The sequence below is a fragment of the Oncorhynchus keta genome, unplaced genomic scaffold (assembly GCF_023373465.1).
Source record: "Oncorhynchus keta strain PuntledgeMale-10-30-2019 unplaced genomic scaffold, Oket_V2 Un_contig_5459_pilon_pilon, whole genome shotgun sequence".
Lineage (NCBI taxonomy): Eukaryota > Metazoa > Chordata > Actinopteri > Salmoniformes > Salmonidae > Oncorhynchus > Oncorhynchus keta.
The window spans coordinates 87,125-102,500 of record NW_026288300.1 but is presented as its reverse complement, the minus strand read 5'-3'; the positions used below and the strand labels follow the sequence as shown (position 1 = coordinate 102,500).

At 44.1% G+C, this 15,376-nt stretch overlaps 1 protein-coding gene and 1 long non-coding RNA gene across 3 annotated transcripts in view; both read right to left on the bottom strand.

Annotated features, from left to right (window-relative positions):
- The window catches only part of LOC127925346 (uncharacterized), a 4,434-nt gene extending 602 nt beyond the window's left edge, over window positions 1-3,832 (bottom strand). Inside the window, exons 1-3 of one of the 2 annotated variants that reach the window (XR_008120590.1) lie at window positions 1,827-3,832; window positions 1,730-1,777; window positions 1-1,681 (exon numbers count right to left, since the gene is read on the bottom strand). The exon at window positions 1-1,681 is cut by the window's left edge and continues 602 nt beyond it. This is a non-coding gene — a long non-coding RNA (uncharacterized LOC127925346). The remainder of the gene's footprint in view (window positions 1,682-1,729; window positions 1,778-1,826) is intronic. The other variant, XR_008120591.1, reaches the window with a different exon arrangement.
- Window positions 1-11,299, bottom strand: part of mxd4 (MAX dimerization protein 4) — a 45,802-nt gene extending 34,503 nt beyond the window's left edge. The window contains exons 1-3 of the mRNA XM_052510236.1: window positions 11,056-11,299; window positions 10,301-10,400; window positions 4,892-4,921 (exon numbers count right to left, since the gene is read on the bottom strand). Of these exons, the coding sequence (XP_052366196.1) occupies window positions 4,892-4,921; window positions 10,301-10,400; window positions 11,056-11,119 (194 nt within the window). The 5' untranslated portion in view covers window positions 11,120-11,299. The remainder of the gene's footprint in view (window positions 1-4,891; window positions 4,922-10,300; window positions 10,401-11,055) is intronic.
- Window positions 11,300-15,376: the final 4,077 nt, after the last annotated feature.

Below are 15,376 nucleotides of genomic sequence, written 5' to 3'. Positions count from 1 at the left end.
CAATGAAGAACAGCTTGTACCAGCCAGGAGTACAGGACAGACCAAAACATAAAATAGTGTCGAAGGCTCTGTCCAAAATGGTAACTTATTCCCTTTATCATAGTGCACTACTTTTGGCCACACCCTATTCCCTATATAGTGCACTCATTTTGGCCCATAGGCAATAGGGTGCCATTACAGCCTCGCCCTAAGGGCGTGAGGGAGTGCGCACGGAGCTATGTGGATACCGATACAGGGATTGTCTCAGATGAAGTCCCAGTCATACTGTCATTAAACGGGTTGGACCAGGATGATAGCTGAGAGGCTGAGCACTATAGGGCTCCTTCCATCGTGGGTCGACAGGGATCAGCCTCCCAGAGAGATCCACCAACACAGAGAATAATTGAAAAGGTTCAGGATTAATCAAGCATTTGCTAAATTCCTTTGGCTATGGACTGGAATGAAAAATAATTGTACTGTAGTTTTTTGCAAAACCCTCAAATAGGTTATCACCGTAACATCAACAAAGATACAGGAAATAGAGACACGACAATGCCTTGAGCCAACCGGCCCACAGTTTCACTACAATAATGGACTATTGCAGCAGGGAGTAGGAAACTGAACCACCTCCACATTTTAACACCTATGCGTTCCCATAATGTAATTTGAGGACACAAGTCTGGACAGGGTTTGGGGATCCACGGTGCATTATGTTCTCGACGCGTCGCAAACCCTCACACACACAACATCTCCCCTCTCCTTGAAAGCCTGTCATTACAGACACACACAGGCCTCTTTTCTCCCTGACATGGGAACAGGAAAACAAGGGAATCAAAATGAAGGGGGGAAAAAGGAGATTGTTTTTGAAAGGAAATGAGGTTGAGTGAGCCAGAGTTGAGGCATTTCAACGTTGTCTCGATGCTGTCCCCGAGGCCTTTCCCCTGTGGGACACGGTGCCACAGCGCTGCCAGAGCGTTGCAGGACGGTGGTTAGTCAACAGCGGCCCGCTACAAAAGAAAACAGCGGCGCCCCTTCATGACCCCGAGTTCACTTCTTCTTCTCTATGGCAACTGTCTCGTTGTGACAAGTGAGGTCGAAAGGCACTGCAACTTTTAGTTGGCATTTGAATTATATAAAGAGTGCTGTAGTTCTCCTTTTTGTTTTAAAGCCCAATGAACCCCTTCACCCAGGAGGACCTTCTATCTACAGACACCTGTCATTGTGAACCCCTTCACCCAGGAGGACCTTCTATCTACAGACACCTGTCATTGTGAACCCCTGCACCCAGGAGGACCTTCTATCTACAGACACCTGTCATTGTGAACCCCTTCACCCAGGAGGACCTTCTATCTACAGACACCTGTCATTGTGAACCCCTGCACCCAGGAGGACCTTCTATCTACAGACACCTGTCATTGTGAACCCCTTCACCCAGGAGGACCTTCTATCTACAGACACCTGTCATTGTGAACCCCTTCACCCAGGAGGACCTTCTATCTACAGACACCTGTCATTGTGAACCCCTGCACCCAGGAGGACCTTCTATCTACAGACACCTGTCATTGTGAACCCCTTCACCCAGGAGGACCTTCTATCTACAGACACCTGCAGTGTGAACCCCTTCACCCAGGAGGACCTTCTATCTACAGACACCTGTCATTGTGAACCCCTTCACCCAGGAGGACCTTCTATCTACAGACACCTGCAGTGTGAACCCCTGCACCCAGGAGGACCTTCTATCTACAGACACCTGCAGTGTGAACCCCTTCACCCAGGAGGACCTTCTATCTACAGACACCTGTCATTGTGAACCCCTGCACCCAGGAGGACCTTCTATCTACAGACACCTGTCATTGTGAACCCCTTCACCCAGGAGGACCTTCTATCTACAGACACCTGCAGTGTGAACCCCTTCACCCAGGAGGACCTTCTATCTACAGACACCTGTCATTGTGAACCCCTTCACCCAGGAGGACCTTCTATCTACAGACACCTGCAGTGTGAACCCCTTCACCCAAGAGGACCTTCTATCTACAGACACCTGCAGTGTGCATTTCAAGTGGAAGTACCTAAACGACCATTCTTTAACCACTCAACCTCCTGTTCTAATCTATTGCATCAGTGACATTGAAGGTTGCATTCATAAACCTGGAAGTTCGTCACTTCAGCAAAACAACAAAAAAAAGACAACTTTTCAGAAACTCGTGGCCACATTTGATCGTAAGGGAAATGAGTACAGTGATTATGGAAGAGCTTACCAGCACTCACACATTTCAGCATGTGAAACTGACTGCAACTATCATTTCAGCACGTGAAACTGACTGCAACTATCATTTCAGCACGTGAAACTGACTGCAACTATCATTTCAGCACGTGAAACTGACTGCAACTATTTTAGTAACCCAACCCCACTGGATACAACCATGCAGTAATATCTCAACAACAAGAGACCTATACTCAGGTTCAGCTCCCTCTTTTTCTCCACTAATATCTCAACAACAAGAGACCTATACTCAGATTCAGCTCCCTCTTTTTCTCCACTAATATCTCAACAACAAGAGACCTATACTCAGGTTCATCTCTCTCTCTCTCTCTCTCTCTCTCTCTCTCTCTCTCTCTCTCTCTCTCTCTCTCTCTCTCTCTCTCTCTCTCTCTCTCTCTCTCTGTTAGAAAGAGGAATATGTCTTTACATGTTTTTCACTGAGCTGTCGGCAGAGGTCAATTATTACTCGCTCACATTAGTCATGTGACCGGCAAACCCCGAGCTGGCTCTCAGCAGTCAGCACGAGTGACAGCTCACACACACACACAAAAACACTCCACCTCTCACACGCACACTCTAACAGGGCACAGTCAGTCTGTTTTCTATTGGCCCTATCCTAAGCCCAGGCAGCAGTCGGTCAGTCTGTTTTCTATTGGTCCTATCCTAAGCCCAGGCAGCAGTCAGTCAGTCTGTTTTCTATTGGTCCTATCCTAAGCCCAGGCAGCAGTCAGTCTGTTTTCTATTGGTCCTATCCTAAGCCCAGGCAGCAGTCAGTCAGTCTGTTTTCTATTGGTCCTATCCTAAGCCCAGGCAGCAGTCAGTCAGTCTGTTTTCTATTGGTCCTATCCTAAGCCCAGGCAGCAGTCAGTCTGTTTTCTATTGGTCCTATCCTAAGCCCAGGCAGCAGTCAGTCAGTCTGTTTTCTATTGGTCCTATCCTAAGCCCAGGCAGCAGTCAGTCAGTCTGTTTTCTATTGGTCCTATCCTAAGCCCAGGCAGCAGTCAGTCTGTTTTCTATTGGTCCTATCCTAAGCCCAGGCAGCAGTCAGTCAGTCTGTTTTCTATTGGTCCTATCCTAAGCCCAGGCAGCAGTCAGTCTGTTTTCTATTGGTCCTATCCTAAGCCCAGGCAGCAGTCAGTCTGTTTTCTATTGGTCCTATCCTAAGCCCAGGCAGCAGTCAGTCTGTTTTCTATTGGTCCTATCCTAAGCCCAGGCAGCAGTCAGTCTGTTTTCTATTGGTCCTATCCTAAGCCCAGGCAGCAGTCAGTCAGTCTGTTTTCCATATAGAACAGAAGAAACACCACACTACTAAATCAGCTGGGTCGGAGAAGCTTTGGATAAAAGCGTCTGCTAAATGGCATATATTATTATTATTTACACACAGAGGTCCAAAAACACTCTAGACTTTTTTCTTTCATCTACTCTCCTCAAACATCCCTCTACATCCCTCACTTAGCAATATGACACTTTGTTGTACCATGCAGGCTCCAGTGTGTGTGTGTGTGTGTGTGTGTGTGTGTGTGTGTGTGTGTGTGTGTGTGTGTGTGTGTGTGTGTGTGTGTGTGTGTGTGTGTGTGTGTGTGTGTGTGTGTGTGTGTGTGTGTGTGTGTGTGTGTGTGTGTGAAAGAGAGAGAAAGAGTGAGTGAGAGAGAGAGAGATAGAAAGGTGCAATGCATTCTGGGACGTGAGTGGGCGACTCAACAGGCCTAGCTGAGAGACATGACAGGCGAGGCCTCCTTCCCCTCCTTTCACCAACCGCCACTGGATTATCACATTAATGGCAGGATTCCCCTGCCATACATGGTAACACGTTTCTCCCTATGAACAGACACGGAGGGACAGACAAATCTAACACAAAGTCTAGGTTGAGGTTTGCCTTGGAAATCCCATTATGATCCGTCTGCCCACGGCTCCTCATCTTTGATGCGCTTTTATCTTTTATCCGAGGTGGTGGAGCGAGAGAGGTGAAGGGAGGGGACTGCGCGAACAAGTGGCCGGACATTTTGATATTTTCAGTCTACTATGTCCTTTTTAAACTTCAGCTCCACAAGAATACATCTGACATTTACCAACAGTCCTCACCCCATCACCTCTTGTTTATTAGGGAACAGGGAGTCCTTCCAAGCAAACCATGGGACTGTCTGCACGAGAGACATACAGTTCATCCAGGGAAATGAACAAGAGAGACAGAGGGGGAGGAAGGAGGGTGGGGAAGGTTGAAGCCTGCTCTCAGATCTGTTTGTGTTGTTAGCAGAGTCTAAATGACCTATAGGACTTGGCTATAAACTGATCTGGGATCAGGCTAGCACCAAGTCTAATAGACCTATAGGAATTGGCTATTAACTGAAGAGAACTGGCCACCCCTCAGAGCCTGGTTCCTCTCTAGGTTTCTTCCTAGGTTCCTTACTTTCTAGGGAGTTTTTCCTAGCCACCATGCTTCTACATCTCCATTGCTTGCTGTTTTCAGGATTTTGGCTGGGTTTCTGTATAAGTACTTTGTGACATCTGCGGATGTAAAAAGGGCTTTATAAATAAATGTGATTGATTGATCTGGGATCAGGCTAGCACTGAGTCTCATAGACCTATAGGAATTGGCTATGAACTGATCTGGGACCAGGCTATATAGCTCAGTGTTGTCTGTCATCTTACCTGTGTTTCTCCAGCTCGTTGTGTGACGATCTGAAAGGGCAAATAAACAGAGACATGGATGAGTGCTTTAGGAACTGATAGTTACACTCTGTAGTTACTCTGTAGTTACTCTGTAGTAACACTCTGTAGTTACTCTGTAGTTACTCTGTAGTTACACTCTGTAGTAACATTCTGTAGTTACACTCTGTAGTTACTCTGTAGTTACTCTGTAGTAACACTCTGTAGTTACTCTGTAGTTACACTCTGTAGTAACACTCTGTAGTAGTTACACTCTGTAGTTACACTCTGTAGTTACACTCTGTAGTAACACTCTGGACACTGTCATTAATACACACCGTCTCATGACCAGGGTGCAGGATGGGAATGCGCACTTGGGTTGTGTTCATTTGGGAAAACGCTTGAAAACATTTTTCGATGGGATATGAAGACGAGCGCTTCTGAGGGAGAGTTTTCCGGTTTCAGTATGTTTTCTTCCGTTTTGGTACATAATGAACATTACCCATGGTGAAGGTCAGGAGACAGACAGAGAGAGAACGTCTTGATAGTAGCAAACGGTTTGGTAAGCGGATGGACAGATGAAATGGAGACGTAAAGGGTAGAAGAAGTGTGTGACCTACATAACATGCGGTATAAAGAGGATGTTGTTCAGCCCAAGCCCTTTCCCAGTTGTCCTTCCTCTGCTGTTATATGGGTGGCTCTGCAGCTTTGAACACGTAGGATACGTTCCAATGTTACTTACATACTCTACTGAAATTGCAGGCCACATGCATTGCTTGCTTCTTTCTAAGTAGCATGCTCGTGTGGATATTGTAACAGGGCCATAGAGTCCTTGATTGTGTTAAGGTCTTATAAGCTAACCTAGCTACAGACCCGTGGGAATGTCATGTTTATTTCTGCATGTTCATCTAGTATTTGTTGGAAATAACACACAGCGTCTCTGCAGGCCTAATCAGGCTTGGAGAGATTCAAGAGGCTGATGCTTGGAAAATGTGTGTGTGTGAGAGAGAGAGAGAAAGAGAGAGGGGAGAGGGGAGAGAGAGAGAGATTCCCTCTTTGTGGTCTGACTGCAACTCAGCTCGTCAAAGTGCTCTTAGACTAAACCGCCAGGCTGGGCCAGGAGGGCCAGTGCAGGAGGGCCAGTGCAGGAGTGCCAGTCAGGTAAAAACAGCTGCTCAAACAAACACTACAAGGATGCAAAAATAGATGGGAGAGCTGTAGTACTCTTGTGTAACAAATGGTGAAACATATTTCCCAGTATTAGATAAGGCATACAGCCATGCATTTATTTGACATAAGCTGGAAGGTTAACAACCTCTTGTCGCAGTGCATTCTGGGACAATGCAGTGGAAATTCAGAAAGAAGGCTAAATACTAAGAAGAAGAAGAAGTCTCGCTCCCCTTTCCCCCACACCTCCATTTCTGTTTATCGGATAGATATATATATATATATATTATTTTTTTTTTTGTACAAAGCTCTGCATTCGTCATCGTGTGGAAAACTAAATCCTCTTCCCTCGATGTATGTGTGTGTATGAAATCTGTCAGAGAGCTCTCAACGAAGGACAAAAATTGTCCATGGTGAGAGGGAGGAACGCACACACACACACAGACACACACAGACACACACAGACACACACAGACACACACACACACACACACACACACACACACACACACACACACACACACACACACACACACACACACACACTAGACTGGACAGCAGTATGTGTATGTCAACAGTCCTACACTGTAAATTTGACAGTAGCTTACGGGCAGCTCGGTGGCAACTTAAGTCAAATTCTGTCTTTCATATTACAGTGCACCTATAGTCATTTAAATATGTATCAAAGCAAGTACTGTGTAATGACACACACCTTCAACTATGTTAATGGGACAGAAACAACAACATCATACCATATATTTTCTGGCAGATGCACCGGATAGTGTGAAATGTGTTGTTTTACAGAGTCAGCCATAGTAGTACGGTGCACGAGGGTTAAGTGCCTTACTCAAGGGACATCGACATGTTTTCCCCCTTTTCAGCTCGGATATTAAAACGACCTTTCTGCCACTGGCCCAATGCTCTAACCACTAGGCTACCTGCCACCCACGAGTGGTCAAAAGGTTTTACAGTGCCATTCCAAATACAGTAATTACTTCCCCGCCCACAATATTTTCCCACAATGCACCATTACGTACAGTATGCTGCAGTAAAATGTTTTAAAGTATTTTCCTGTTGATGATACCCCAAATTACCGTATAATTTACAGTTTTCCTTTTCCATTACAGTGTCGACACTGCAGCATACTATTTCAGGCCAGGGAGCTTGGAAGGCTATTAGGACGACCTGCCAATGGAAATGAATGAGAGCACTGGAGTTCATCTTTATAAACAAACCCCTTGGTTCTTGTCCCAATAATACCCTGAAACTACCATCTAGGATGCCAAGGGAATAACAAGCCAAGACACGAACACAAAGACCCCTGCCGTCGAGTCCGCCACTCTTTTCAGCCAATCCCTCTTAAGTGCCCTTGTACTGTCGACTTCAGCCGTGGTTCCCACAGATGTGCAGGGATGGGAGCGGGAAGATGACCTGAATCTGCGTAGGCCCCACTGCCCCACAGCTCACTGCATGAGACGCTTGAGCTGATGCTAGCCTATCCTGTGTGGGCCGTCACCCATCGTCATAGTATCCGGGGTGGTGTTCACTAGGACACACAACCGAAAACACTTGAAAAACATTTTGCAATGAACAACTTGCCTTTTTGACTGGACAAGTCCAGGTAGTCTCTCCTCGTTTTAGTCAGTTTTCTTCCGTTTGGTGCCTAATGATGATACCCATCTGCCCATAACACTGTGTTATGTGTGCTGCCCCTAGGCCTCTCACTGGCCATGCTCAGTGGAAGGGGGAGGGGCTCGGCCTACAGACGCTGCTGACAAGCCCTTTTCACCATCCAACGCCAGGGGAGAGGAAATGCTTTATCTCCTGTATAAGGAAGTAGTCCTATTCAAATTTGAAACGTGCAAATTGGGGACAGGCAAAGCACGAGGCGACACTCCATGGTTTCCTTAAGCGAGGCACGGGTGAAAGAGGCCCAAAGAGGTCCGGCAGGGAGGCACAGTCCAGCACCAGACTTGCCTCATACAGCAACAACAGACACATGACTTTGAATGTCTTATAAACTGTCAGTATAAGATTGACAAATCATCACTAGAGCCGGGACAGGACCGGTGTGTAAATAAGGCCGACATCAGCCGCCATTTTGGGGATGGATGAAAACAGTCGCTTGGTTATAAGAGCATATTATATGAAGGCCTGGGATGTGCTCGTTTGGTAGCAATGCAGTGAAAACAAAATGAGGAGCTGTATGCATCCGTTTGTTGTTTTTGAGGACGCACATGTTCAAGGATGTAATCTTATAGTTGTGTGCATGTACGCCCGTGTGGCCGTTGCATTTAGTGTTTGTGTCCCGATTTAACCTCGGTCTTCAAAGTAAACAGGGAAACTCACCCGAACGTTCTCCTTTCTATGACACCGATTTGCCTCTGTCACATGTCGGGCAAAAGGCATAACATTGCACTGCAATATTAATACATTCAATCTAAAAATGTACTCAGGGCTGCTAAATAAAATGATGGAAAACCATGTTTCCATGTGCCAACTAACTTCCACTGATTTGAATGCAGAAATGGGGTTGTACTGACGACGTGCTGTAGTCTGCAGAGCAATGAACTGCTACCAGAAAGAATGGCTGTAGTCTGCAGAGCAATGAACTGCTACCAGAAAGAATGGCTGTAGTCTGCAGAGCAATGAACTGCTACCAGAAAGAATGGCTGTAGTCTGCAGAGCAATGAACTGCTACCAGAAAGAATAGCTGTAGTCTGCAGAGCAATGAACTGCTACCAGAAAGAATGGTTGTAGTCTGCAGAGCAATGAACTGCTACCAGAAAGAATAGCTGTAGTCTGCAGAGCAATGAACTGCTACCAGAAAGAATAGCTGTAGTCTGCAGAGCAATGAACTGCTACCAGAAAGAATAGCTGTAGTCTGCAGACCAATAAACTTGTACCAGAAAGAATAGCTGTAGTCTGCAGAGCAATAAACTGGTACCAGAAAGAATAGCTGTAGTGTGCAGAGCAATAAACTGGTACCAGAAAGAATGGCTGTAGTCTGCAGAGCAATGAACTGCTACCAGAAAGAATGGCTGTAGTCTGCAGAGCAATAAACTGGTACCAGAAAGAATAGCTGTAGTGTGCAGAGCAATAAACTGGTACCAGAAAGAATAGCTGTAGTCTGCAGACCAATAAACTTGTACCAGAAAGAATAGCTGTAGTGTGCAGAGCAATAAACTGGTACCAGAAAGTATAGCTGTAGTCTGCAGACCAATAAACTTGTACCAGAAAGAATAGCTGTAGTGTGCAGAGCAATAAACTGGTACCAGAAAGGGGAGAGAAACTCAGGCTGCAGCCAGGCCAGCTGTAAACTGAGCCCTCCGCCCAGGCAGGGGCAGGGTCTGCTAAGGCTGTGTCTGTGGGGCACTGTGTTATGTGGACATCTGTGTGAGCTAAGTTGAGTTGGCCACCACACCCACCTGAGTGTGCCACATCCCCACTGTTCTGCTCCAAGAAAACACACTGTGACTGCACCACAAGACTTGACAATATAGGCCACTGACAGATCCTATATATCTCCCACCACATATGGTTTATAAAATGAGCCTCTTTGGTGAGGGCGGGTCATATGACGTCTCATATGTTGATGGAGGAAATTAAAATAACTTGCTGAATTTACGAAGAAAAAATGTATTATCAAATCGTGAGACTGCTTCTAAAAAAAGTTTTGAGGGCACTGCGCAGGACCTATCATATGATATGCTAACCAACCAATAAAAAACTAGAATGGCCGGTAAATTTAGCGCAGTAACAACAACAAACATTTCTTAAAAGTGGTGCAATCTTTTTTTTGCAATTGCCACATTGTTAAAAGCTCCTGAAGCACAGCCGTACAAAGCAGCCTCAGCACGACAGGAGAATCGACACATTTAACAGTATTTTTCTGTTATCTATGTCAGAACGCCGTGTACTGTTACCGAGATGACGACGCGCGCTCGGTGTCATATGGGTCATGGGAGGGAGTGACATAACACAAGTTCCAAAACGTTGCAAATGCAGCAGAAGTGTGCATGTTCAAACCAATGCGTGAATGCATCGGGGAAAAGGGGGTGAATGTCAGAATGAAGCATGGGTGTTGAAAAGGAAAGTGAGCACCAAAAGTGATGCTGTACGCGTGGCAGTGTTTATACGACATCTAAACAGTGAAAAGAAAAATGGCGTTTGTATGAATGACGAATAAACACAAACATATCGATTGAACTATTGCTATATCGATAGAAAAAGGTGTATATTTACCTATTGTTCTGAGTTTTTCTTGTAATTGGTGAAGCTTTCGTTTTCTTTCGGGAAAAGTCGCTATTGTACGGTAAAACAGACGCGTAACCATGTTCTGCTTCTATTGACAAAGTAAACAAAAACAACAGGGTTAATTTCTACACATGTAGGCTAATACATTAAACGTAACAAGGGATATAAACTGACGATCACATAATAGAACTGTCAACGCCATATATGACGTAGCCTAAGCAAAACATGTTATTTGATAAAAGTGGGCTATGGTTACGTAGATAAACTCGTTGACAATGCTGGAGCAAAGCACAAGATTCAGGACAATCTAATATTGAGTTTATCTACATAACCATTTATAATAAACATGATATACATAATGTATTTTGATAAGAAACTGTATCTTGAACTTGTCCCTAACCAATTTTAAACAAGGCTATAGCCATCAGATAAAACAGGTTATAAGCATTGACTGATCATACTAATGCAAAACTACAAATGCACATAGGTTATATCTCAAGACTTGTCCTAACGTGTTGACTAGTTTGTTAATATGCAAGTTATATCTAGGTCGGTCGGTCTGCAATAACATCACCGCACCAGCACAGTATGTTCATTGCTCATAAAGTGACATCATAGCTGCGCTATAGCAGTGCACGTCCACAACTTCACATAAGATAGAATAGAGACCGTTTTAATTTTCCTAACATTAAATACGGTCATTAACCCAGTCAAAGCCATCTGACATTCCGTCAGGGAAATACCTCTGTCTCTTCTTTCCAAGTATTCTGCAGCCTCCAGAAGAATTAAAAGAGAATTAAGTTCCATCTTGTTGACTTGTATAAAAATATAAAATAAAATCTATATACACAAATGTACAGCTAATGTAAAAAAAAAAAATATGAGACAAAAATGAAATAAAAACTAAAACTGTGTTAGGTCGATATGAACGTCTATGTTCAGTTCTGAGTCTTTGGGACTCCCAGCCAGATTCATATCAACTGCACCTAACTAAAAATCTGCGAAGTAAAGGACGGCTGTTTTGGCCAATTAGAAAATAATAACATCCACATAGGCGGGCCCTGAATACGTGCCTTGGCCAATAGGGAAGCTCAGTGACGGGTTTACCAGGAGCATGTTGATACATTGCGAATTGCCTTGTGATTGGCTTGACAGTGATAGTAACAAGGTAGAAGCTATACCCTAGCAACAACGCGTGTGACCCAGCCCCGTAATCGTTCATTGGTCTGATATCTAGATAACTGTCTGTTGATTGGCAGAGGGGTACTTTTGGGCGTGTCTTTTTCCTTCCTCTTGAACATTGAACTTGGCTGTTGTCTGGGTTGCCAGTGTGGTTTGCTCTTCGTCAAAAAGTCTATCTTGAATCGTGTAGGAAGTCACGTTGGTGTTTGTTGAGCCAACTGCTTCAATTAGACAACTTATTTCAGAAAAGTTTCAGCTCTGGTGTAGAATAGAGGAAAACTGCTAATATGTTGTCATGACATTGTCTAAAAAAATATGATACTTTCACTTTAATAAAATATGATACTTTCACTTTTAAAATGGTATACTTACACTTTAAAGTGTATTATCATGCTAAATATCCAGCAGTTACATATGATTCAAGTAAAATAAAACATCTTGAAGGATTTTTTAAAATAGCATTTGGCAACCACAGGATGCTGTTGGAGAGAGAGAGAGAGCGAGAGAGCAAGAGGGGGGGATAAAGGGCAGGATTATTTTGAAATGCAAAGACTTGTGTATGTCATTATCTTTTTGAAAGATACATGTTGATAAAATTAACCATTTTAGAATGAGATAGATGACCATTATTAAGAACAATGTATTGCAAAGCCTTCTTCAGGAGAGAGCCTGCATGCCACAGTGCCGGGGGTATTCTCCAAGCTGTCTGCACATTTCCATGGCTCATTTTCCCAGTATTCCCTCAACTGCAACATTTTATGGAAATAGCCCTCAATGTCAGTCAGTGAGTGTCAAAATGACTCTCCAGGTGACATTTCTCAGTGTTTGCCTTTAAGTGTCGTGAAGTGTAGATCAACAGAAAATGTACGTTGGTGGTGGTTGTGTGGATATTGTAGAAGAAAGATATTGAACAAGAATTTGGGTAAATATAATTTGGCTAAATGTCATTATATAATTATGTTGTGGACACACAATATTTAATATTTTTTATGGTAGTGTGCATTTTTCTCCAAAATGGTTCAAAGCAAGACGTTAAAATAAAAATACACACAACAAGCCCATAGCTTCCTCTCCACATTGCCGTAGTCTGTTATGGTGATGAGGTCACACAGGGTCAAAGGGTGTGGGCCTAGCTGTGCTGCTGTCCCTCAAGGCAACAACACACTGCTATGCTGTTACCATCATAGAACCAGGCCATACTGTTAAACAAAACGTACCTCACTGTTACTATAAACCTTTTACAGTAATTGGTTATAAAGTGATATTTATGATTATTACCAGGCTATATCACATACCAATCTAGTTATGTCAGTGAAACATTGCCCTGTGTGTTCTAATAGTCATCTTGTAAACTTTGATTCTGTTTTATTGTAATTGCACTTAATTATTTTTCATCTCTCTAGCCTTATGATAGGCAATATGTCAGTCTGTCTTCAGATGACTGTAAAACATGGCCCAGTTGGCTTAGCCTGGTTAGACCAGACTGAATGCTCCACTCAATGGTGACAGGGTGGTTTTGGCTCAGGGTGGTTTTACCAGGCTTCAGCTGGCAACCAAAGTCAACCAACCTCACCCACACACTTACTATAAGACCACACAAAAGGAACACACACCCGAGATAACGAAGTGGCAGAGACATTATTACGTGACAACATTATCAACGAGGATAAATGTAAAGATAAGCAATCAGCGTTATAAACTTGATCTAAAAGCCAAAATGCTCAGTCTTTAGGTGTAGCCGGGCGATGTACTGAGAAGAAGAAAGGAAGAGAAAGTAATATAGGGTCTCAGGAAAATAGTGATAAAAACAAAGATGATGACAGTTATTGCCAGATGCTTGTAGTGACCAAGAAAGCATTGGCTGTGTTTGAAACATCAGAGAAATGTTTGCATGCACAATCACTCCATACGTAGGCTGACTTTCTCTGTGTACAGTTCATGTCAACAGACGGGTGAGACTGGACTGATGCAACATGTAGAGATCAACATAAACTAGTTTAGTGATCATTTTTAGTTGGGTGTGTGTGTGTTTGTGTGTTTCAGTAATGACACTGATGGTTTAAGTGAATATTGAGAATATCACTGAATACCACTCTTTACCAAACAGATCAAAGACAATATAGAAACCATATAAATGAATCACCTTGAGTTGCCACAGAAACCAGGGGACTTAATACCAAGAATAGTGGTCCCTAGTGGCCTACCCTTTGTTTAGCTGAATTCATATGCATGCCTTTTTTATTGTTTCCTGATACTTATTTGTTGCTGTACACTTCTGCCTCTGTGAATGTTTCTACCGCTATTATTAGCAAGCCAATTCTCCATTGTTCCTGTGTGTGTGTGTGTGTGTGTGTGTGTGTGTGTGTGTGTGTGTGTGTGTGTGTGTGTGTGTGTGTGTGTGTGTGTGTGTGTGTGTGTGTGTGCGTGCGTGCGTGCGCGTGCGTGCGTGCGTGTGTGTGTGTGTGTGTGCGTGCATGTGTGTTAATGAAACCATTTATTATATATGTTCACATTTCAATTGATATATATTTTAGGCCTATATAAACACTGGTAGGTTGGTGTGTGTTAAACCAAAGGCAGGTGGTGTTTCTGTGTGCTATTTCCTGTTCAGCCACGACTGTGTGGCTTTGTACCACACCAACTCCCTCATCAAGTTGATGATGACACCACGGTTGATGTCACCACGGTTGTAGGCCTGATAACCAACAGCGACGAGTCAGCCTTTAGGAAGGAGGTAAGTGAACTGGCATTGTGGTGTCATGGCAACAACCTCTCCCTCAATGTCAGCAAGACAAACACGTTGATTGTTGACTTCAGGAAGCAGAGTAGTGAACATGCCCCGATTCACATCAACGGGACTGCAGTAGAGAGAGTCACGAGTTTTATGTTCCTCGGCGTCCACATCACCGAGAACTTGTCCTGGACCAACAACACCACTCTTGTCAAGAAGGTGCTAACAGCATCTCTACTTCCTAAAGTGGCTGAAGAAATTCTGCATGTTGCTCCGGGTCCTCTCCACATACTACCGCTGCACCATCGAGAGCATCCTGGCCGGTTGCAACACGGCCTGGTACGGGAATTGCTCCATCCACGACTGCAAGGCCCTCCAGCGGGTGGTGAAGACGCCCTAGTACATCTCTGGGACCATGCTCTCACCCATCCAGGACATCTACTCAAAACGGTGCCTGAGGAAGGCCAGCAGCATCATCAAGGACCCTACACACCCCACCCATGAGCTGTTCTCTCCCCTACCTTCGGGTACATGGTTTTGGAGTATAAGGTCTGATACCAACAGGCTCAGAGACAGTTTCTATCTACAAGTTATCAGTCTGCTGAACACCTGCTCTGATTCTCCTCACTTTAGCACACCCACACACACACACACACACACACACACACACACACACACACACACACACACACACACACACACACACACACACACACACACACACACACACACACACACACACACACACACACACACACACACACACACACACACACACACACACACACACACACACACACACACACACACACACACACACACACACAGTATACATTAATGTTACACACACATCACAACTGCTGCTACCAGACTCTTATTATACTGCTCAGTTTATACCCTGGCCCCCATCCCCAATGCACTTGTAAATATTGGACAATTAATTGTGCCTTCCTGTTTTATACTTATGCTAAAATGTTTGTTCTATTCTACTGAGCCATTTACTTTATGTTCATATTCTTATCCGTTGTTATTTCTTATTGTTGTTGCATTGTCGACAAGGAACCTGAAAGTAATACCACTTGAAACTTGAAACTAAGACGAGTCTCATGTATGATGCAGTGTGATATTTGAGTTGATAATGTCACTCCCAA